This window comes from Lontra canadensis, unplaced genomic scaffold (genome assembly GCF_010015895.1).
Source record: "Lontra canadensis isolate GAN:19392208 unplaced genomic scaffold, GSC_riverotter_1.0 scaffold17, whole genome shotgun sequence".
NCBI lineage: Eukaryota > Metazoa > Chordata > Mammalia > Carnivora > Mustelidae > Lontra > Lontra canadensis.
This window is the reverse complement of record NW_022631011.1, coordinates 13133797-13156514: the sequence shown is the minus strand read 5'-3', so window position 1 is coordinate 13156514 and position 22718 is coordinate 13133797. Positions and strand designations below refer to the sequence as shown.

Below are 22718 nucleotides of genomic sequence, written 5' to 3'. Positions count from 1 at the left end.
GATCTCACTGCCCTTTTACTAGACTGGCAGAAATTCCCATTAAGCCACAAAATGAGATATGTGTATGGGAGGTCAGTTTCTTTATGCATGATCAGACACTGCTAGTCGTACACAGAGGGCACTGTCATCAGCTAAGGAGAGAAAACTGCTGGCTTGCAAACCAAGTAGTGAAAAGATGCCTCATTACAGGCAAATTTAAAATGCTAAGTAAAATGCAAATTAAAGGAAGAATAAAATATTGAAACGAAATTAGGATTACCTGAATCATCATTCCATTAGCTACTTCACCTCGTGTGAGTTTTTTCAAGAATTCTTCTCTACCCTACAAATTATCAAATTTTTTAAAAAGGTTTTATTTGTAGAATATCAGAAAACATTATTAAAGACAATTGCTAAAACAAGATACATCTTATTTATATTATAATAAAGAGTAAAATATTCATAAAATGGGGTATTACAAAAAAACAAAAACCAACCAACAAGCCAAACAAAACTTCTGATGTTATTTGAAGCAAAGTTAGTAAGTGATACAATCCCAAGAAAAAGAACACAAAATTTCAGTTCAGTTCAGTTTGTACTTTATAACCCTGAAGTAAAATATCAAGGTAACCAAAAAGGGAAAACTAACAAGTCTTCAATTCCTTTTTAAAAACAATCAGTTTGTTTTTAATATTACTTTCAGGAGGCACACATTCAATTTTGAAAACACGATAGACATAATTTAAGTCTGAAGTTTGTAAAATGTGACCTGGTTCTCCATCTGGCTAGAATAAAAAATTTTTTTTTCTTAAAAAAAAAAATCATTCCTTCGAAGTTAGAGGCAAAAATATTTGGATAGATTTGAACTCTCCATAGTTATACTTGACATTGCCTCACAATCAGAGATACTGCCTTTTAATTATGCAACATGCATCACGTAGCTGTTAAAAACAGTATCAGGTTTAAATGGATACATAATAGTGTAGACTTAACACAAGAGACAGCATGTGGTCTTCTTAGTACAATACCAGCTGAACTATTATTGAAAATGTTCAAGAAGAGAGGCTGGAGAGTGACAGAGTTACACAGTAGTTGTAAAAACACTTTCTAAATAAATAATATGTTGAATAAATGTATTAACAACAAACAAACTGCTTTTGATCCCAAGGTTGGGACATCTGTTGGTCATAACTTTAACCAAATGCTCAAACTTACTATCAGTAATAATGAGACAAACTTCTACCATGCGCTTTGTGATGTTTCACTGACACAATATTGTAACTACGTAATACTCCTGCCCAAAGTGTTTAACCTGAATCTAACAATGAACAAAAAATAAATTCATGTGAGAGCTCCGAAGTAACAGATCTAGGCTCTTCAACAAATTTGTTGAAGAGGAAAGCAGACTCAAAAGTTATGAGATAAATGGAATGCATGGTCCTAAGTTACATACAGAAATCAACCAAACTAGAGAAATTTGCATGTGAACTACATCTTTGTGTCAGTCATCTAATCATTGCCTCTTAGTTCTAAATCCACTCTTTACTCTAATTTGAGATGCTGGAGCTGTATATGTAGTTTTCTTTTGCCAGCTGGAGTTAAGTTAGGCTTTGTCAATAGAGGGCAGTGGAGGGGCTTACAAAGCTGCAGTAAGGCGCTTCACGTCCTTGTTCTGATTCCAGTTATTTTCTTCTTTCCACAGAATTGCTGCCAGCTGGTATGTAGAAGACCAATGGTGCTTACCCTCCAGCCAAGTTCTCTACCCAGAAACTCCATTCAAACTCCATTTAACAGCCATCAAATTCTCATGGATCTGGCAAGTGGCTGCTTGTGGTCATCCACTGAGACACAGCCACACTCTCTCCTGTAAGACCTTACTCTGCTTTGGGGGAAGGCAGCCTCTTCCATGCTTATCACTTCTTTGGGTACTTTCTTCATCCATAAAGGCTGTGGCTGCCCCCTCTACTATTCTAGATATTCTGATATTCTGATATTCTCTAGAGTGGAGATCAAAAAGCTTTCTCTGTTAAAAGTTGGTATAAAGTTTTGGCTTCAGAAACATAAAGTCTCTGTAACAACTCGTTAATTCTGGTTTTGGAGAATAAAATGTATCAAAAGATCACTTTGAAGAGCTCGAAAGAAACCAAAGAAAAGGGGGAGCATTCTCAGATGCTAGGAACAGCCCACACAGAAACAGTCACCTTTGACCTGCTGCCTGGCTTTAGCAGCCAAAAACCAGAAGGTGGCAGCAAAGAGCTATTCTACTAGAGAGACGCCTATTCTAGGCCCAAGAACTGAAGAGCAATATAAGAATGCTGTGTCCAGAAAAACACTTTTAAAGAGAAAAGAGGTGTAAATACTAAATAAAAATAGATATAAGCTCAGAATCAAGGAAGTAGCATCAGTCTGCTTTCCAGTGATGGAGGGGACCTAAGACAAAAGTTGGAGAACTCAAATAATTATAAAAGGTCTAAGACCAGGGACAGAAATAAATAGACTTTAAAATTAAGAGTTATGACCATAAAGAAAAAATTAGATTTCTGCAAAGAACTGATTTGGACGGAGAAGCTCCTGCTCTACATTGTTAAAGTACTGTTTAGTGGCCAGGATGCTAAGAAAAAGTCCAACAACCAAAATGGATTCTTTCTAAAAATAAACACAAGGGTACTATTTTATCTTTCTTTTTCTATGAAAATATGTGATTTTTTTTTCTTTAGAAACAATTTTTTAATTTTTTTATATTTTTATAAACATATAATGTATTTTTATTTTTTATTTTTTATTTTTTCATATAATGTATTTTTAGCCCCAGGGGTACTACAGTAATCAAAACAATTTGGAACTGGTACACTTCACAGCACTCACCTCAGCACACACCTCCCCCAACAATGTCTATAACCCCACCATCTTTAGGAACATTTTTAAATTACAAAGAGTAAAATTAAAATAACCTGAATCCACAAACCCAGAGATACGTATTGTGACTTTTTGTTTTATTTCTTTTTAGGTCCAGGCATTAAGTTGTTCTCTTTGGTAGAGTCAGCCTAGTAAGACCTTTCTCAGCCGCTAAAAAATTTCCATTTTTTTAATTAAAAACTGAGTGAATTTTATATTTATCCTTGTACTCACATATTTTAACAAATATTGTATTACTGGAAAATTTGTGTATTCAGTTTTCCTGGTATGTGTTAACTATGTATTCATGCTTTCCATAAACATTTACTGAGTACCTACTTTGTTTTAAGCACTGTTCTAGGCATTGAGATGCAGTAGTGTACAAAACAGTTCTTGTCCTCCTGGAGCATATTTTCCTATTGTTATTATGTAACTGTTATAAACACACTTAACATGTATCTTAGTAGTCTTTGTTCATCTTTGTTATCTGGTGATTTTATTTAAGTCTTATTTTTAGAAATAATGTTAATTAACTATAGTTACAAATGTATATAAAGTACTCCACATGCACTGGTTTAATATCCACAAATCAGTCACCATGACATGCCACTAACAAAATGAAGGATAAAAACCATATGATGACCTCAACAGATGCAGAAAAAACATCTGACAAAACCCAACAGCTGTTCATGATTAAAAACTCTCAACAAAGTAAGTTTAGAGAAAACATACCCCAACATAATAAAGGCCATACATGACAAACCAAGAGCTCATATCATATTCAGTGGTGAAAAATTGAAAGATTTCCTTTATATCAAGAACAAAGCAAGCATGTCCTCAATCACCACTTTTATTTAACATAGTACTGAAAGTCCCAGCTGCAGCAATCAGACAAGAAAAAACAATAAAAAGTATCCAAATTGGTTAAAGAAGAAGTAATACTGTCACTATTTGGCGATGACATAATACTATATATAGAAAACCCTAAAGACTCTACTAAAAATTATTAGAACTAATAAATGAAGACAGTAGAGTTGCAGGATACAAAATGATACATAGAAATCTGTTAATTTCTATAGATTAATAATAAAGTAGCAGCAGAAGAAATTAAGAAAACAATCCCATTTAAAATTGTATCAAAAATAATAAAATATCAGGAATAAATTTAACCAAGAAAGCAAAAGACCTATACTCTAAAAACTGTATGACACTGATGAAAGAAAGTGAAGACAACACAAATGAAATGATACACCATGCTCATGAATTGGAAAAATAAATGTTGTTAAAATATCTATACTACACAAAATACTAATCTACAGATTCAATGCAATCCCTATCAAAATATCAACAGTATTTTTCACAGAACTAGAACAAATAATCCCAAAATTTGTATGGAATCATAAAAGAGCTTAGTAACCAAAGCAATCTTGAGAAAGAACAAAGCTGGAGGTACCATAATTCCAGATTTCAAAATTTACTATAAAGCTACAGTAATCAAAACAATTTGGAACTGGTACAAAAATAGACACATAGATCAGTGGAACAGAATAAAGAGTGCCGAAATAAACCCAATGGTTATATGGTCAATTAATCTGTGGCAAAGGAGGCAAAAATATGTAATAAGGAAAAGGCAGTCTCTTCAATAAATGATGTTGATAAAAACGGGACAACTAGATTCAAAAGAGTGAAACTGAACCACTATCTTATGTCAAAAACAAAAATAATATGGATTAAAGATCTAAATGTGAGACCTGAAACAATAAAACTCCTAAAAGAAGATATAGGTAGTAATCTTTTATACATCAGCCTGAGCAACATATTTATGAATATGTCTCCTCAAGCAAAAGAAACAAAGTCAAAAATAAACAATTGGGACTACACCAAAATAAGAAACGTTTTTCACAGCAAAGGAAACCATCATCAAAATGAAAGGATGTCTACTGAATGCCTGGAGAAGATATTTTCCAATGTTATATCCAATAAGGGGTCACATCCAAAGTATATAAAGGAATTCTACAATTAAACACCAAAAAACCAAATAATTTTTTAAAATGGGCAGAAAACCTAAATAGACGTTTCCAAAGAAGACATACAAATGGCCAACAAACACATGAAAAGATACTCAATATCACTAATCACCAGTGAAATGTAAGTCAAACCATGAGATATGACTTTGCACCAGGCAGAATGGGTAAAATCAAAAAGACAAGAAATAACAAGTGTTGACAAGAATATGGAGAAAAGGGAAGCCTCATATGCTGTCAGTGAGAATAAAAATTGGTGCAACCACTATGGAAAACAGTATGGAGGTTCCCCAATGAATTAAAAATATACATACCATACAATCCACTAATTCTACTATCAAGTATTTATCCAAAGAAAACAAAAACACTAACTCAAAAATATACATGCACCCCTATGTTCACTGCAGCATTAATCACAACAGCCAAGATAGGGAAGCAATCTCAGTGTCTTTCAACAGGTGAATGGATAAAGAAGATATTGTATACATATATGCTACGGGATACAACTCAGCCATAAAAAATGATGAAATCTTGCCATGTGTACCAACATGGATGGACTTAGAAAACATCATGCTAAGTGAAATAAGTCAGACAAAGAAAGACAAATACTGTATGATTTTACTTATATGTGGAATTTAAAACAAGCAAAGAGGAAACAAATTTTTAAATACAGGGAACAAATTGATAGCTGTCAGAGGAGGAGAAGCATGGGTGGATGCAAGAAATAGATGAAAGGAATTCAGAGACACAAATTTCCAGTTGTGAAATAAATAAGTCATAGAGATGAAAAGTATAGCATAGGGAATGTAGTTAATAATATTGTAATGACATCGTATGGTAACAGATGGTAATTACACTTATAGTGGTCAGAACTGTGTGATGTATAGAATTGTTGAATCATGTCACGTACCTGAAACAGATATAATATTGACTACAGTGTGTGTGTGTGTGTGTGTGTGTGTGTATGCCATATTTTAATAGTAAAAGTTTTTAAAAATAGATAAAAAGGTTTTTACATATATTGATAAAATACTTTCTGGAAAGGTTCTACCAATTTACATGGAGTACAGGTTATCATGGTTGCTGTATCAATAAAAAAATTATCAAATATTAGTTTTCAAATATGTAAAATTGGGATAACATTTCTTTTCCACAAAATTATTCCAGGAGTAGAAGAAGACAAAACACATAAAATAGTTTGCCTGGGCCAACATCCACATTAAGCAGTCAACAAATAGCTAGTATTACTTTCAATGTGTTGTTTAGAATCTGCATATTTATCAGGAGACAGAGTCCAGAGGTAAATATGTGGGTTGGTTATTAAATACTGTTTTCTCCTAAAGAGTGAAGCTAGTCCCATTCTGGGCAGTATTCTTCACGCTGTTCATCCCCAATACTTTTGAGTATTTGTCAGGCTCCAAATTCAATGTTTTATATAGAGTATCATCACACAGAGGTACAATACACATATTGTTACACTCATTTATGAGATCACAAACTTAAGCTCTTACTGGTGAATATTCTTAATATTCCCTGAATAAATGATTAGCAGAACCAGGATTCAAATTAAGAAACATCTGACTCCAGGGACGCCTGGGTGGCTCAGTGGGTTAAGCCGCTGCCTTCGGCTCAGGTCATGATCCCAGTATCCTGGGATCGAGTCCCGCATCGGGCTCCTTGCTCGGCAGGGAGCCTGCTTCTCCCTCTGCCTCTGCCTGCCATTCTGTCTGCCTGTGCTTGCTCTCTCTCCCTCTCTCTCTCTGACAAATAAATAAAATCTTAAAAAAAAAAAAAAAAGAGGGCGCCTGGGTGGCTCAGTGGGTTAAGCCGCTGCCTTCAGCTCAGGTCATGATCTCAGGGTCCTGGGATCGAGTCCCGCATCGGGCTCTCTGCTCAGCGGGGAGCCTGCTTCCCTCTCTCTCTGCCTGCCTCTCTGTCTACTTGTGATCTCTCTGTGTCAAATAAATAAATAAAATCTTTAAAAAAAAAAAAAAAGAAGAAACATCTGACTCCAAAATCCATCCCCTTTCAACAAAATCACATTACACTTAAAAAAGGCAGAGAAAAAGTAGAATCAAAATTCAGAGATTTAAATGAAAACACTAAAGCCAATTTGCCCTCCTTTTTTTTTTTTTTCTGACAACAAAACTCTAATCCAGGAGAATTGGGAAGGAAGTTATGTTCCCAGCAAGGCAAATAAAGTTTTATTTTGTCCTCAAGTGCTTTACACCATCAAGAATTCTGAGTGCCCAATGCTTTATTTTTATCACATTTTTAAGTACATTTTACTCTCTCACTATATGTTAAGAAAATGAACTCTTCTGAAGCTTGATTAAGGGAATACACAACTGCCATTTTAAGGACTTAAATGCCAATATACCTTCACACTATTTCTGTTTTGTCTGTACCTTAACTCTTTTCCCCAGCAAACATTTATCATTAATGTGAATGCTCCCAATATAATAGTAACGGCTTCCTCTGACCTAATTTTGGCAAAGTATTTTATCTCTGAATGGAGTAGGGAAGAATCTTAGTAAATTAAAAGCACCGAAACAAAAGTAAAAGAGTACATGGTCTAATCTGTTAATATGGAACACAGAAAGGGACAAAGAGGAGTGACTGTGTTTGCAACCTACAGCATATATGATTCTGAGTTTCTGAGCTGCTTAAACCAGAAGGGCGGCGGGGGGGGCGCCTGGGTGGCTCAGTGGGTTAAAAGCCCCTGCCTTCGGCTCAGGTCATGATCTCAGGGTCCTGGGATGGAGCCCCGCATCGGGCTCTCTGCTCATCACGGAGCCTGCTTCCCTTCCTCTCTCTCTCTGCCTGCCTCTCTGCCTACTTGTGATCCCTGTCAAATAAATAAAATCCTTTAAAAAAAAAAAAAAAACAGAAGGAAACATGAAACATTAGAGACTGCCAATTATTAAGGAGAGAAGGAATATAATTTTATCAAGAAATTTTTTTCTTAATTCTGAAATCTAACATAAATTAAGTGCATAGGTTTTTGAGCATCTGGAACAATATGACATCTTTCATTAATTTAAAAAACCAAGCACCAATAATCCATTTTGACCATTACTTTTAACAACCTTTGTTAAAAGTCAAGAATGCAATATCAACTTATAATTCAATAAAAGCTACATGGGTCAAGAGTAATATGCTTTATATTTGACTAATAGGCATAAATCTTTAAGAATCAAAATAAATAAATTATTAGAATGTCCATTTTCTAACCATTTTAAAATATCACCAGTCTCAATCAAAATCATGATAGAAGCTGTATAGTACACAAATAACATTTTGGCTTACTAAAGCTATTTTATTGCTAATTGAATGGGACATTCTCTAAGGCCCGAAGTGGTAAAATTTACGATGTCTGAGAAAGTTTTTTAGAAACTTTTAATTTTTACTTTTCTCAGATGAAGGTCCTATATAATCATTGTCTCAGACATTAACAAACAGTATTTGAGGGGAAGCCCAAGATTTTTCTCTAAAGAAGAGTTAAGGGTTGTTATAAATATTTGAAAAAGAACTCAAGCAAAATCATATAACCGTTTAAACTATAAAGTTCTAGACCAGATTCCTGTGGTTAGAACATTATAAGGACATAACACATTGTCTTTTTCTAGCATTAAAAGTAATCCCTAAACACCTAAACAAGGTTTAAAAACTAGAAATCATACAATGTTTGCTTTTAGGTCACTATGGAATTAAACTAGAAATCAATAACAGAAAGGTCACTGGAAAATCCCAAAATATATAGACTAAACAACATATCTCTAAAAAACATATGGCTAAGGAATACATCACAAAAAATTTATAAATATTTTGAACTAAATAAAAACAAAAACACAATTTATCAAAATTTGTAGGATATAGCAAAAACAGTGCTTAAGGAGAAATTTACAGCACTGAATGCATATATTACAAAAGAAGACAGATGACAACAATAATCTAGATTTCAACCTTAAAAAACTGGAAAAAGAGAAAATTAAATCAAAACTAAGCAAAAGAAAAGAACAATTAAAAGTAGAATTCAATAAAATTGGAAACAGAAAATCATAGGAAAAAAATCAATGAAACCAAAATGTGGTTCTTTGAAAAGATCAATAAAATTGATCAGTCTGAAGCCAGATAAACTAAGAAAAAAAGAGAGAGGACACAAATTACTGATATCAGAAATGAAAGCACTGATCACTACAGATCCCTTGGATATTGAAAAAAACAGTAAAGGAATACTATGAAAAACTCTATTTTGAAAAATTAGATAAGCTTGATGAAATGGAACAATTATTTAAAAGGCATAACCAGTCAAAACTCATACAAGAGCATATCTGAATATGCTTCTATTAAAGAAATGAAATTAATAATTAATTACCATCCAAAACAGAAAGCACTAGGCCCACATGGGTATACCAGTAAATTCTATCAAACATTTAAGGAAGAAATAATACTAAATCTCTACAATCTCTTTTAGAGGACAGAAACAGAGGGATGCTTCTTAACTCATTTTGTGAGACCAGAATCACTATAATATCTTCAATAAGCTAAAATGTGCGTGTGTTGGGGGAGATGGGATATTTACAAAAAATCTACAGCTAAAATAAAAGTTTATGGTGAGAAACTAAAACTTTCCTACTAGGATCAGTTACAGGCAAGGATGATTCATTTCAACATTCCTTTTCAATATTGTACTAGAGAGCTTTGAAAATACATTGATTTAAAAAAGTAAGCAAAAAATATACAGATTTGGAAGAAATAAATAAATCTGCTTTTCACAGATGACATAATTGTATATTTAAAAATTCAAAAGAATTAACAAAAATACTCCTGAAAATAATAAGCAGTTATGTACAGTTGCAGGACATACTGTGAATAAACAATCTTCTCTTTTTTTCTATATGCTAGCAATGAACAAGTAAAATTATAAATTAAAAACACAATGATTATTTATATCAGTTCCCCCAAAATGAAATAATTAACTCTAAATCTAGTAATACATGCATAAGATCTATATAAGCAAAACTCTAAAACTCTGATGAATGAAATTTTAAGAAGTAGATAAATGTGGAACTATTCTACGTTAACACATAGGAAGACTCAATATTGTCAAGAAGTCAGTTCATCCTAACACAATCTGTAGATTCAATTCAATCACTACCAATATCCTAGCAAGTTATTTTGTGGATATTGACAAAGTGATTCTAAAATTTATAAGGAGAGGCAAAATGCCCAGAATAGCCAACACAATATTGACAAAGAATAAAGGAAGAAGCATGAACACAGTCAACATGAAAACATACTATAACGCTACATGATTCAGGACAGGGCAGCACTGACAAAAGAACAGACAAATAGATCACTGGAACAAAAAAGAATCCACAAATATACCCACAGAAATATGATCAATTGATCTTTGACAAGACAGTAAAGGCAACACAATGAAGCAAAGACAATATTTCCAACAAATGATGTCAGAACAACTGGACATCCATATGCAAAAAGAAATGAAGCTAGATGCACTTTATACCTTTATACAAATGTTAACTCAAAATTGATCCATAAACCTAAATGTACATTACAAAAATGTAAAACTCCTAGAAGATAACAAAAGAATACCTAGATGATCTTGGACACAGCAATAACTTTTTAGATACATCACCAAAGGTATGATCTGTGAAAAAACAATAGTAATAATCGATAAGCTGGGTTCACTAAAATTAAAATCTTTAGCTCAATGAAAGCCACAGTCAAGAGAATGAAAGACAAACCACAAACTGGGAGTAAGTACTTGCAAAAGACAAATCTGATAAAGATCTGTTATTCAAAATGTACAAGGTACTCTGAAACTTAACAGCAAGAAAACCATATGTTAAAAAAGGGGTCAAAGATGTTGAGGCACCCAGATGGCTCAGTCAGTAGAACATGGGACTCTTGATTTTGGGCCATGAGTTCAAGTCCCATGTTGGGTGTAGAGAGTACTTTAAAAAGGGGGGGGGTGGTGGCAAAGAACTTAAGTTACAACTCACCAAATAAGATACAGAATGGCAAATAAGCATATGAAAAGATGCTATACATCATCTGTCATCAGGGGAATGTAAATTAAGACAACTATGAAATACCACTACATGGCTATTACAATGGCCAAAATCCTAATCACTGACAACATCAACTATTGGCAAGGATTTGGAATGAAGGAACGAACTCTCACGCATTGTTGGTAGGAATGCAAAATGGTACAGTAACTTTGTAAGACATTTTGGCAGTTTCTTACAAAACTAAATATATACTAATTATAAGATCCAGCAATCATGTTCCTTCATTCATACCCAAAGGAGATGAAAATGTATGTCTGCATAAAAACCTGTACATGGATACTTATAGTGGCTTTATTTATAACTGCCAAAACTTGGAAGAAACCAAGATGTTCTTCAGTAGGTGAATGTATAAATAAACTATGGCAATCCAGATATAGCATACTATTCACTGCTAAAAAGAAATGAGCTATCAAGCCATGAAGAGACATGAAGGAACCTCGAATGCATATTAGTAAAAGAATCTATTCTGACAAGGCTACATACTGCATGATTCCAATTATATGATATTTTGGAAAAGGCAAAACTATGGAGACAGTAACATACTAGTGGTTGCCATAGTTGCCATCAGTGGGAGAAGGGATGAACAGGTACAACACCAAGGATTTTTAGGGCAGTGAAAATACTCCGTATGATACTACTATGATGGATACGTATTATTATATATTTGTTGAAAATCCAGGCATGTACACAACAGCACCAAGAGTGAACTATGATATAAACTATAAATTTTAGGTAATTATGGTTATCTAATGTAGGTTCACCCCTGGTAAAAAATGTCCCACTCTGATGGGGGATGTTGACAATGGCAGAGGCTATGTATGTGTAGGGGTCAGGCGTATATGGGGAATCTCTCTATTTTCTTTCAGTTTTGTGGGGACCATAAGAATTCCCTAAAAAATAAAGACTAAAAGGTGATCCTAATATGGTTATTTTGAAATTTTGAGCCTGAATGAATCTTTTTTGGTTGGCGTACATACCTCCTAGTGTCTGACTGACTAGTTTATATCAACTTCAGCATCAGAAAAACTTGTCCCTGAATTCTACACAGCTGCTTAAACACTATGCTACTTTGGGCAAATCATTTCACCCCAAAATGAACATACTAATAACACCTTTACAGTATAATGAACACTGAATTAACATGTATAAAGAGTAGCCTATAGTAACCTTGCAGAAAACTGTCTTTCTACTTCTTTCTTCTTTTCTACTAAGTTTCCACTTCATTCTAGTACTATGATTTTAACCTAGAACCAGAGTGGTCTGATGTTCTTCTTTTCCACCAAACTCTAGTATGTTCAAACAAAAAACTCTCCAAATTCCTGCAGCTTCCACAGAAGCCTTCTATTTAAATGTCGAGAAGTACTTAGTATCTGATAAAAATTTGAAGATTTTTCTTGTTACAATATTACATTCTTCAGACAACACTGAATGATTTTCTGTTCATTCCATCAATACCATAACTGAATAGGTATTACACTTTTACCAATTTATCTCCAATCCCTGTGGATAGTTTTATCCTGGGACTTGGCTAACTGTGTCTTTCCTGAATAGGTCAGTTATTGGGATTGAAGGTATGAAAAAACTGGGACAAGTCATCTGTAATAGCTGGAAAGTTCCAGAAACTGTTAAATATCTTGATTGTTCAGGGGTTGCTGCTAGTCTAAGACTGCCTAAATCTTACTGAGCATTGTATAGGTACATTAATTAGAGGAAATGTAACTCAAAAGTTCTACTTCTAAGGTTTCAAAAGCTTATTTCTCAAGGCTAGCTCAGATGTGGTAATGCTATAATTTCTAGAAGACATAAATTAAGGGCAGAACCAACAAATACACAAAGTTGCCTGCAAGAAAAACACGATACCAAGACTCAGAAAATTATATAGATTTTTATTACTTAGTCAATGGAAGAAAGTGGGATCATTACAAAGGCATAACAACAAACCTAAATTACTCCAAACCTGAATTATCTAAGGACTATCTAGAAATTTATTTTTAATTCATTATGACTCTGACACAGATATACATGTATACATCAGAGAAAAATAATGCCTTGTATGTTCAGCTCAGACATTAGTGGAAGTGTTTAGCAATGGGGAATTGTTTCCTAAAATGCATAATTTCTTTCTGTTGCCTCTTTCTCTATCTTAGCTACCAAAGGATAGAGAAAGAACCTGATTAACAATTTCTTCAGTTTTTCTTGAATAAAACCAGGTGACACTTACACTTTGTCTTAGGTTGGTAAAGCAAGAACAGTAGAGTCACATCAAATTTGTAATCAACCTATAAATTGTATTTTATGGCATCAGGAAAACTTAGAAAAGAATAAACAATTCAATATAATATCCTTCTTAATATAAGAGTGCCTCAGGCTAGTGAAGCCATATAGCTGAAGAACTGAAGGCAGGTTGTGACAGCTATGAGATAAATATGTGAACAAAGCTTTCCTGTCAATTGAAAAAATTAAGAAACATTGTTAAGTGGCCAAATTAGTGGTTGATGTCTTCACTGATATCCACAATGGAAAAATAATTAATTATTCACCATAGAGAAACACAGACTAATGAAAAATTAAAGAAAATTATAAATAACATTTACAATGTTATATATGCTAAACCAGATGCTTTATATTTTTAAAATAACCTTGAGGTTAATTTTTACTATAATAGTTTCTATCATACTAATTTTGGAACATATGTGGCATAAAAAACCCACTGAGTAATCCATGGGAAGGAACAGAGGTACAATACACCGAGTCCATCAAACAGCTGGATTCAGTATGGGAACAAATTCCTAGTCTCTCAGGTATATAAACATCTATTGGAAGACAATCTAAGTGTCCTAAATTTAGAAAGCGTAAGAGAAAGTCTTCACTGAATGAAGTGCTATTGCAAGGCTTGAACATAGAACACAGATTCCGTATTTTATAAATAATTGTATGATAACAAGTATTCAATAAGTAAATGCCAAGGATGGGAGCAGTGTGAGTATGATGTGTGATGGACAGAAGTAGCCTGTTAAGGTGCTCCCTTATGTGGGGTAAAATGGGAGCTGACTTTGTTAGCGTCTATACCAAATGGCAGGGGTGGCTATTCGTGACATTTCTCACTTAGGGATAGATTTGAGGCCTACAACCAGTTGTTTCTGTGGAAACACTGTGGTGTACTAAGCACTGCTTGGTGCTCAGGAATCCAGTAACTTGCAGGCCTGATGTTGGTAATCCCTTTCCTTATATTAGTAAGGTGCAAGGGCACTTCCCAGCAACTACACATTAGATATACAGGATGAGTTTAAGCCAAGAACCACTCTACCCTAAACTAAGGTAGTTTAGGGTCAGTAATAGCAAAAAGCAGATGTTAAGTGTTGATTAGCTACATGGAGCCCCATTCCTCTTCCATTCATGCTGGGCATCTGAAGAGAAATTATTTTATTCAGATTTATTAGAAGGAGTAATTATTTTAAAAGGCTGTTATAGCTTAAATTAAAATCAAACTATCAATAAATCAATAAAACTGAGGTTAATTACCTTTTTTTTTACAACTAAGTAGAACACAGAGACACAAACCTTGAATTTTCTTCTCACTTCTGCTATTTTCTCTTCTAATTCCTCTGTTTTAAATTTGGTTAGGTGGAAAACAGCACCAAGCTGATAAGCTTCCCTGTATAGTTGTTTAAGAAATTCTTCATTTTTGGACCTTAGTTTCATCAAAGATTGGATTTCAGACTCCAATTCTGCTTTTTTCTTTATACTGTAAAAAAAAAAAAAAGATCGATATGATTATTCCACGAGAGTATATATTGAGGCAAATACGCTTAATAATAGTAAAAAAGGAACAATAGCATGTTTTATGTTGCCAAAAATATAAAATAATCAGATACTTGAATACAAAGAATATGACCCAAAATTATACTTATTTTCCTACTTTTCCTGTTGGCTACTCTTGTCAAGCTGTGCTCAACCTCAGAAGCATCTCAATAAGAAAGGCTTGGGGACCGCAAATGCTCAGCTTTCAGAGCATTCATTCCTTCTATTCCAATCCATCCCTTTAATCCCATATAACATTGCTATTAAGAATAATCAAATATGAGAAAAATGCAGTCCATGAAAAGGAGAAACAAAACTTAACAAAAGAAAACTAGTAATTAAAACAAAACTTTCAAAAAGAAAACCAGGGGCACCTGGGTGGCTCGATTAAGCATCTGTGTTTGGCTAAGGTCATGAACTCAGGGTCCTGGGATCAAGCCCTACGTTGACTGGGCTCCCTGTTCAGCAGGAAGTCTGCTTCTCCCTCTCCCTCTGCTCCTCCCTGCCATTCATGCTTTCTCTCTCAAGTGAATAAACAAAATCTTTAAAAAACAAACAAGCAAACAAAAAGAAAACCAATAGCAAAGGAGAAAGAGTTAATAGAGGGAAAAAGTAAGACATTAGATTGGGTACCACCTTTTTTCAAGAAACATACCACTGAGGCATACAAGATAAGAAGAAAATACAAAGAAGACATAGCTACATTCACAATAAGGTAACCATCTCTACAGAATAGAAATAAAACTGGAAAGCAAAGTAAAAGTGGAGGAGAATCAGCAAGAAACTAGCTGAAGGTGTGTGTTGCCTGGGCAAGGTTCACTGCATCACAGGAGGGGTTTAGATAAGTTGTACTTGTTTGTTAAAGAACCAACTTACTGATAAAGGCTATAGGTTTTTAGAATGCACTACAGAATTGGGAAGGAAAGACCCAGAAACCAAGAACTCAACCAATGGGTAAAGAAAAATTTTTTTAAAATATTGAAACACAACATATGAGAAGCAGTTCTAAAAGGGAAATTGATAATAGTAAGCGCCTACATTAAAGAAAAAGACAGATCTCAAACCACCTAACTTTACATCTCAAAGAACTAGAAAGGTAAGAACAAACTAAGCCCAAAGTTAGAAGAAAAGTTGACAACAACCGCAGCAAAGACAAGTGCAATAAACTAAAACCTATAGAAAAGATCACCAACAAAAAAATGGGTTTTTAAAAAAATACATAAAAACTGATGAACCTTTAACTACATTAAAAAGAGAAAGAAAACTCAAATAAATAAAATCAGAAATTAAAGGGCTACATTACTACTAATAACATAGAAATACAAATGATCAGAGAAACTACTATTATGAACAATTATGTGCTAACAATTGGATACCTCAGAAGAAACGCATTCTTAAAAACACACAATCTACCAAGACTGAACCATGAAAAAATAGACAATCAGAACATATCACCAATGAATAAGAAAGCTGAACCAATATTCAAAAACTCCTAATTAAAAAAAAAGATCCAACCTTATGGCTTTACTGGTAAATTCTACCAACCATTTAAAGTAGAATCAATGCCTATTGTTCTCAAACTATTCTAAAAAATTTAAGAAGAGGGAACGCTTCTGAACTCAATTAATGAGGCCAGCAAACAGACAAAGCCAGACAAAGAGATTACAAGAAAAGAAAATTACAGGCCAATATCCTTGATCAATATAGATGCAGAAATCTTCAGCAAAATCCTAGAAATCTGAATTCAACAACAAATTAATAGGATCATACATAATAACCAAGTGGGTTTTATCTCTGGGATGCTAGGATGGTTAAAATATGCAAATCAGTTAATGTAATACCCCACTTAAGTGGAATTAAGGATAAAAACATGATTATGTCAATAGAAGCAGAAAAGCATTTGACAAAATTCAACATCCATTTATGATAAATGCTCTCAAAATACTGTATATAAAGGGAATATATTTCAACATAATAAAGGTCACATAGGACAAGCCCACAGTTAATATCATGCTCAGTATAAAAAGCTGAAGGTTTTTCCTCGAAGATCAGGAACAAGCCAAAGGTGCCCACACTTACATTATCTTTTCAACATGGTACTGAAAGTCGTAGAGCATTTAAGCAAGAAAAAGAAGTAAAATGTAGGGGCGCCTGGGTGGCTCAGTGGGTTAAAGCCTCTGCCTTCGGCTCAGGTCATGATCTCAGGGTCCTGGGATCGAGCCCCACATCAGGCTCTCTGCTCAGCAGGGAGCCTGCTTCCTCCTCTCTCTCTGCCTGTCTCTCTGCCTACCTGTGATCTCTGTCTGTCAAATAAATAAATAAAATATTAAAAAAAAAGAAGTAAAATGTAATCCAAATTAGAAAAGAATAGTTAAAATTTTGTTTGCAGATGACATAATCTTATATAGAAAGAACCCTAAAAAACTTCACCAAAAAACTGTTAGAACTAATACGTAAATTCAGTAAAGCTGCAGAATACAAAGTCAATACACAAAAAGCCATTGCATTTTTATATACTAACAATTAATTATCTGAAAAAAATGAAACAATCACATTTACAATAGTGTCAAAAATAATAAACTATGTTGGATTAAATTTAACTAAGGATATGAAAGATCTATACACTGACACTGCCCATAAGACACTGATGAAAGAAACTGAGGAAGACAAAGACATGGAAAGATAACCTGTGCTTATGGACTGGAATATTTAATAATGTTAAAATGTCTACACTACCCAAAGCAATCTAGAGATTCAATGACTCTCTATTAAAATTCCAGGGACATTTTTCACAGATACAGAAAAAAAAAAAATCCTAACATTTGCACAAAGCTACAAAAGGCTCCGAATAGCCAAAGCAATCTGGAAAAAGAAGAACAAAGCAAGAGGTATCATACTTCCTTATTTCAAACAATATTATAAAGCTATAGTAATCAAAGCAGTATGATACTGGCATAAAAAACAGACACATATACCAATAAAACAGAATGAAGAGCCCAGAAAAAAACTTTTGACAAGGATGCCAGCAACACACAATGGGGGAAGAATCATTTCTTCAGGAAAACTGGACAGCCACGCTCAAAAGAATGAAATTGGTTGGACCTCTATCTTATGCCACCTATAAAAATTAAATTGAAATAGATTAAGGACTTAAATGCAAGAACTAACACTATAAAACTCCCAGAGGAAACATAGGGAAGACTCTCCTTGATAATGGTCTTGGCAATTTTTTTTTTAAATTTTCTTTTTACATATGACACCAAAAGCATAGTAAACAAAGTAAAACATCAAGTGGGACTATGTCAAATTAAAAAGCTTCTGTTCAGCAAACAAAAGAAACAAAACCAAAAAACAGCCCTCAATAATTTGAAAAGTCAACATAACTATTGAGAGAAAATCTACTTCAAACCATTTATGTGATAACCACTAATGTGATAAGACATTAATATCCAAAATATATAAGGAATTTATGTAATTTGGTAGGTAAAAAACAAATGATGTAAACTTTAATTTAAAAACTAAAAACATGGAAGACTTTTAAATGAATAAGAATGACTTTGGATCTAGGATATGATACTTTGAGAAATCTTGTTTGAATGGATTGAATAGAAAACGGAATGTGAGTTCATGGAAACAGGAATGTGCACTTAGGATTTGCTATAAAGAACAGAAGGGCTGGGAGGTAGGGCTCTATTTTATCTTGTTTTATTTTTTTCTGAGATGAGCAATATTATGCAATGTTCATATGCTATTAAAGTAGAGAGAAATAATGACGACCACTAAATGTGTAAGAGCAAATGGCATCCGGGGCGCCTGGGTGGCTCAGTTGGTTAAGTGTTTGCCTTTGGCTCAGGCATGATGCCAAGGTCTTGGGATCACTTCACCCTCTCCCTCTGCACACCCCCACCCCTGCTCATGCTCTTTCTCTCTCTCTCTCTCAAATAAATAAATAAATAAAATCTTTTTTAAAAAAAGAGTAAATGGCATCCACTTGGCAAGTGTGTGGGTGATGGGAACTCCTATGTAAGAGCTGCTTCTGTTATTATATATTAATAGAGAGGAACACAGGTTATGTAAACACAGATGCAAATAGGCTACGAAGAGTAAGAGGCAATTCTCATTTGATTGCTTCTATGTCCACTATTAGTTATTTCAGAAGATTTTTAGCATTAAAGTGAAGGCAATGTGGGTGTTAGGAATGAAGAGTGATAAGATGTGAAATATCTCAGAAAAACTGAATTGGCTAAAAATTTTTGGGTAGTGCTGAATGTCACTTGAGAATTACAGAATTCAAGTTTTGCTCAGAAGCAAATTTACTGCAGTACTAATGAAGCTTAAATATGAGGGCCTCTAAATGACCCCAACCCCTTATAAAGTTCTTTGAGTGTCTCTAACAGTATTTTCAAATGGTCATACATTTTTCATAAAGTTTGTAAAAATAAGGTATCTTAATCAAAATTTATCAAGACTATTTTTTTCTGACATTATTTATCCTTCTCAAGTGGCATTGAATTGGTTGTGGGAATTCTATATTCACAACCTTGTATTCTTTATGAAGAGATCACATGTTCTCTTAACTCTTAGGGCCCTACTAATTTTTTATATCCCACCTTCTTGTCCTTTAGGGCCCACCAAAACAGGATCCACCCAAGGTGAGATTAATTAACACAGCTGTATTTTACTTTAGCCACACTCAGCTGTTGGGATCCTGCTTTAGTTCGATAGGGCTTTTCAAGTCATTGAAATAAAATTTGAAGGTTATTTAAATGAATGCTTATTTTGGTCAGATATTAACTAGATTCTGAAAAAAAAAAAGAAGGAAGTACAGAAAGGTGGAACATAAAAAATTAGTAGGAATAACAGACTGCTCATCTTGAAGTGTCAAATAGTTGTTGTAGTGAGGGTAATAGCACAGTAAGTAAGCTGGGAAGAGTGGTGTCTGTTGTGAGAGGGTGGATTCTTAAAATCGAGACCAGGAGGTGACTCCATTAATGGAAATGATAAGATGTAAGGGTAAAACTATAAGAGAAGGTGATTGGTATGAGATGGAAGAAAAGACTGTTGGGAATGTGGAAGTCTAAAAATTGAGAATCCAAGTTCTTGCATGTGCTAAATACAGACCAAACTGACTGCCTCTAAAGAGAGAGAGAAGAGAAATGGGAAGAGTGATTTATTTGTAAAATTTTAATTCCTTAAAAATGTCTAAAATAGGCTAAAATATTGGTGAGTAGTTAATCTGAATGGTGCATAAAGCATTTTCTCTTTCAATAGCTGAAAAAGTAAAAAATTAATAAAAGCAAAATAGTTTAAGACCATTCGTTGAAAAGTGTGCTGGAAAATGCTGAAAAAATCATATTCTGTAGTCCTGTGAAGTAACTCAAATTAATAGGCTGGTAAAATATAGCTAAGCGAGTATGAAAAACACAGTACCCTGTGGATTCATTCTAAGTATTCCAGGCTATTTAACAACTTCAATAATATTCTAATTGCTATCTCTATAAATAAATCACTATCCTGTTAACTCTTGATAAACACATTTCATAAAATATACCAGTATGTCTTTATGGTGTTCAATAGCTTTTTTGCTCATTTCCCCTGATTATCAACCCCATCTTTGGATCACTGCAGTTACAATGGCACTGTCTTGCTTCAAGTACAGTAGAGCATTAGGACTAGATATTTCACAGAGCTTGAAAGTAAGAAAATGGCTATACAGAAATTCATACCACACAGTTAACTTCAAGCAAACTAAATATAAATTAATCAATTTCAAATCATCTTAAGTTCATTTTCCTTGACTTAGGTTACTGAAGCCTGCCTATCATGTGAATAAGCAATCAAGTTAAGGTACTTGCACAAAGTCAAATGCTTGCACAAGTCAAATGTAAAAGGTCCATTTCTAAATGATGCTGGCTTATCTGAAAGACAAAATTACTAATTATACATTGTACAAAAGGTAAACAATCATGTTTCATTATCATCAACAAAACATCTTGCCAATATTTGTATACACAGTCATGGACAAAGTCTATTGAGAAATATGACATTTATCTTTCAATGTTGCCATTTTTAAAATGAGCTATATATGAACAATAGATCATACACTGAATTAATTATGTAATTTATTCAAATAGTGTAACAGCTGGAAATGACATCAAGTAGTGAGACAGTATTCTAGTGGAATCTTAGAATATATGTATCAGTGAAAATCTGGGAAATTTTCATGAGGGCATTTAATAGATGTATGAGTATCAGTGATTTGCTTAAAAAGTTTTTATTATTATTTTTAGACCTAAGGAAAAAATAAGCTGGGATTAAGGGGAAGATGATTCAGGTAAATGGAAGAATAAAAAAGAAAAAATAAAGAAAAGAGCACGAAGAACAGAACTCTTTTGAGAAAGCAGTAAGTATAGGCAAATAGAGATGGAGAAATAAATAAAGTAATGGGCTTTTGATTTCTTTTGGAAGTACTAAATATCATGTCCATAGTTTGCTATAACATGTCAGAGACAGGAATCAAGGTTTCCTAGTGGATATAAAGAGGCAGTATTTCTGAGAAAGAACATAAATTTTAGATTCAGATACACCCACAATCAAATTCTAATTGTTCTTTATGTAATATGGGAGGATGGTTTCATACACAATTTCCTTATCTGTAAAATTTGCTTAATAATACCCATCATTAAGGTTGTTATAAATATTAGGCTTAAGTACATTGAGAATAATATATATGCTATAATTGTACATATTGAATAACATACACAAATGATTTAATAAATCACTTTTTGTTAATCAGAAAGTATCAACAGCATGGATCTGTATTATAGCGCCATCTGGTTTAATGAAATAGAAGAGAATGAGAAAAAGAAAGACAAATAAAAAGGGTAAATAATCATTAATATTACTTTGGAGAAAAATGAGATATCACAGGTGACATCAGAAAAAACGTATCACAGAGAGAATAGGAGCACAGAGATACTGAAACAAAGAAAGAAATAAGGATAACAAATACTTATATTCAGCTCTCATTAGTTCATTATGTGATTTATTTAACACGTAATGAGAAGAACACAGACAAGCACACAGATACACACAAACGCAGACAATGCCTAAAAGTAAAGCGCTTAGCTGAGAGGAAACATAAACAAACCATCAGTAACAGTACACAGTGTGGGCAAAAAGTATATGGAATCAGAGGATGTTAGTTAAATGAATAGTTACGAGCATTGATTGCATACTAAGTGCTATGTTAGGTGACTGGGACACAAAGATGAATTAAAACTAAGTTTCCCGATTTATAATCTCATGAAGCAAAAAAGACACACAAAATAATAGATCTTGGTGCAATCATAGGTATAATAAAAAAATTAAAAAGAAGCACTTAATACCACCTGTTTTGGGGATAGGGGAAAACAAGTTACCAACAGGGAAAGCACCTAGGAAGAGTTAATGTTTGACCTATTGTATGAACGAGCAACTTTATATATATGTATATTAAGCCAGAAAAGGAGGAAAAAGTGGAAGGGAAGGAAAAGGAAGGAAATTTCAATCAGAGGAATACCACAGACAAATATTAAACCTTAAAACAATATAAGTTTGGATACATTAGCATTTTAATAGGCTAGAACACTGAGATCATGGAAAAGAGTGGAAAAAGGACATGAAGTCTGAAGATTTACAGATTTAAAGTGCCTAATGTAACAGTCTGGGAGTTTAGGCTTTATGCTACAGTCTGTAGGGAGACTCTGAAGCTTTTTTAAGATGCTGAAAGTAACATTTCATTCTTTGCAGGTAATTTGCAAGGGTAATGTTGTATATGCTGGATCTGAGGACTCAAACTTGGAGTAAGGCAGATTAGCTGGAAGCCTATTTTAATATTCCAATTAGGAGACAAATAGGGCATGCTTATTTCCATTGATAA

General features: G+C 33.7%; 1 protein-coding gene across 5 annotated transcripts in view; it reads right to left on the bottom strand.

Moving 5' to 3' along the window:
- CCDC178 (coiled-coil domain containing 178) overlaps positions 1–22718 on the bottom strand; it is a 427466-nt gene that overhangs the window by 262494 nt on the left and 142254 nt on the right. For all 5 annotated transcript variants that reach the window (XM_032859669.1, XM_032859672.1, XM_032859673.1 and 2 more), the window contains 2 exons: positions 14558–14741; positions 260–322 (listed from right to left, as the gene is read on the bottom strand). In XM_032859669.1, the coding sequence (XP_032715560.1) occupies positions 260–322; positions 14558–14741 (247 nt within the window). The remainder of the gene's footprint in view (positions 1–259; positions 323–14557; positions 14742–22718) is intronic.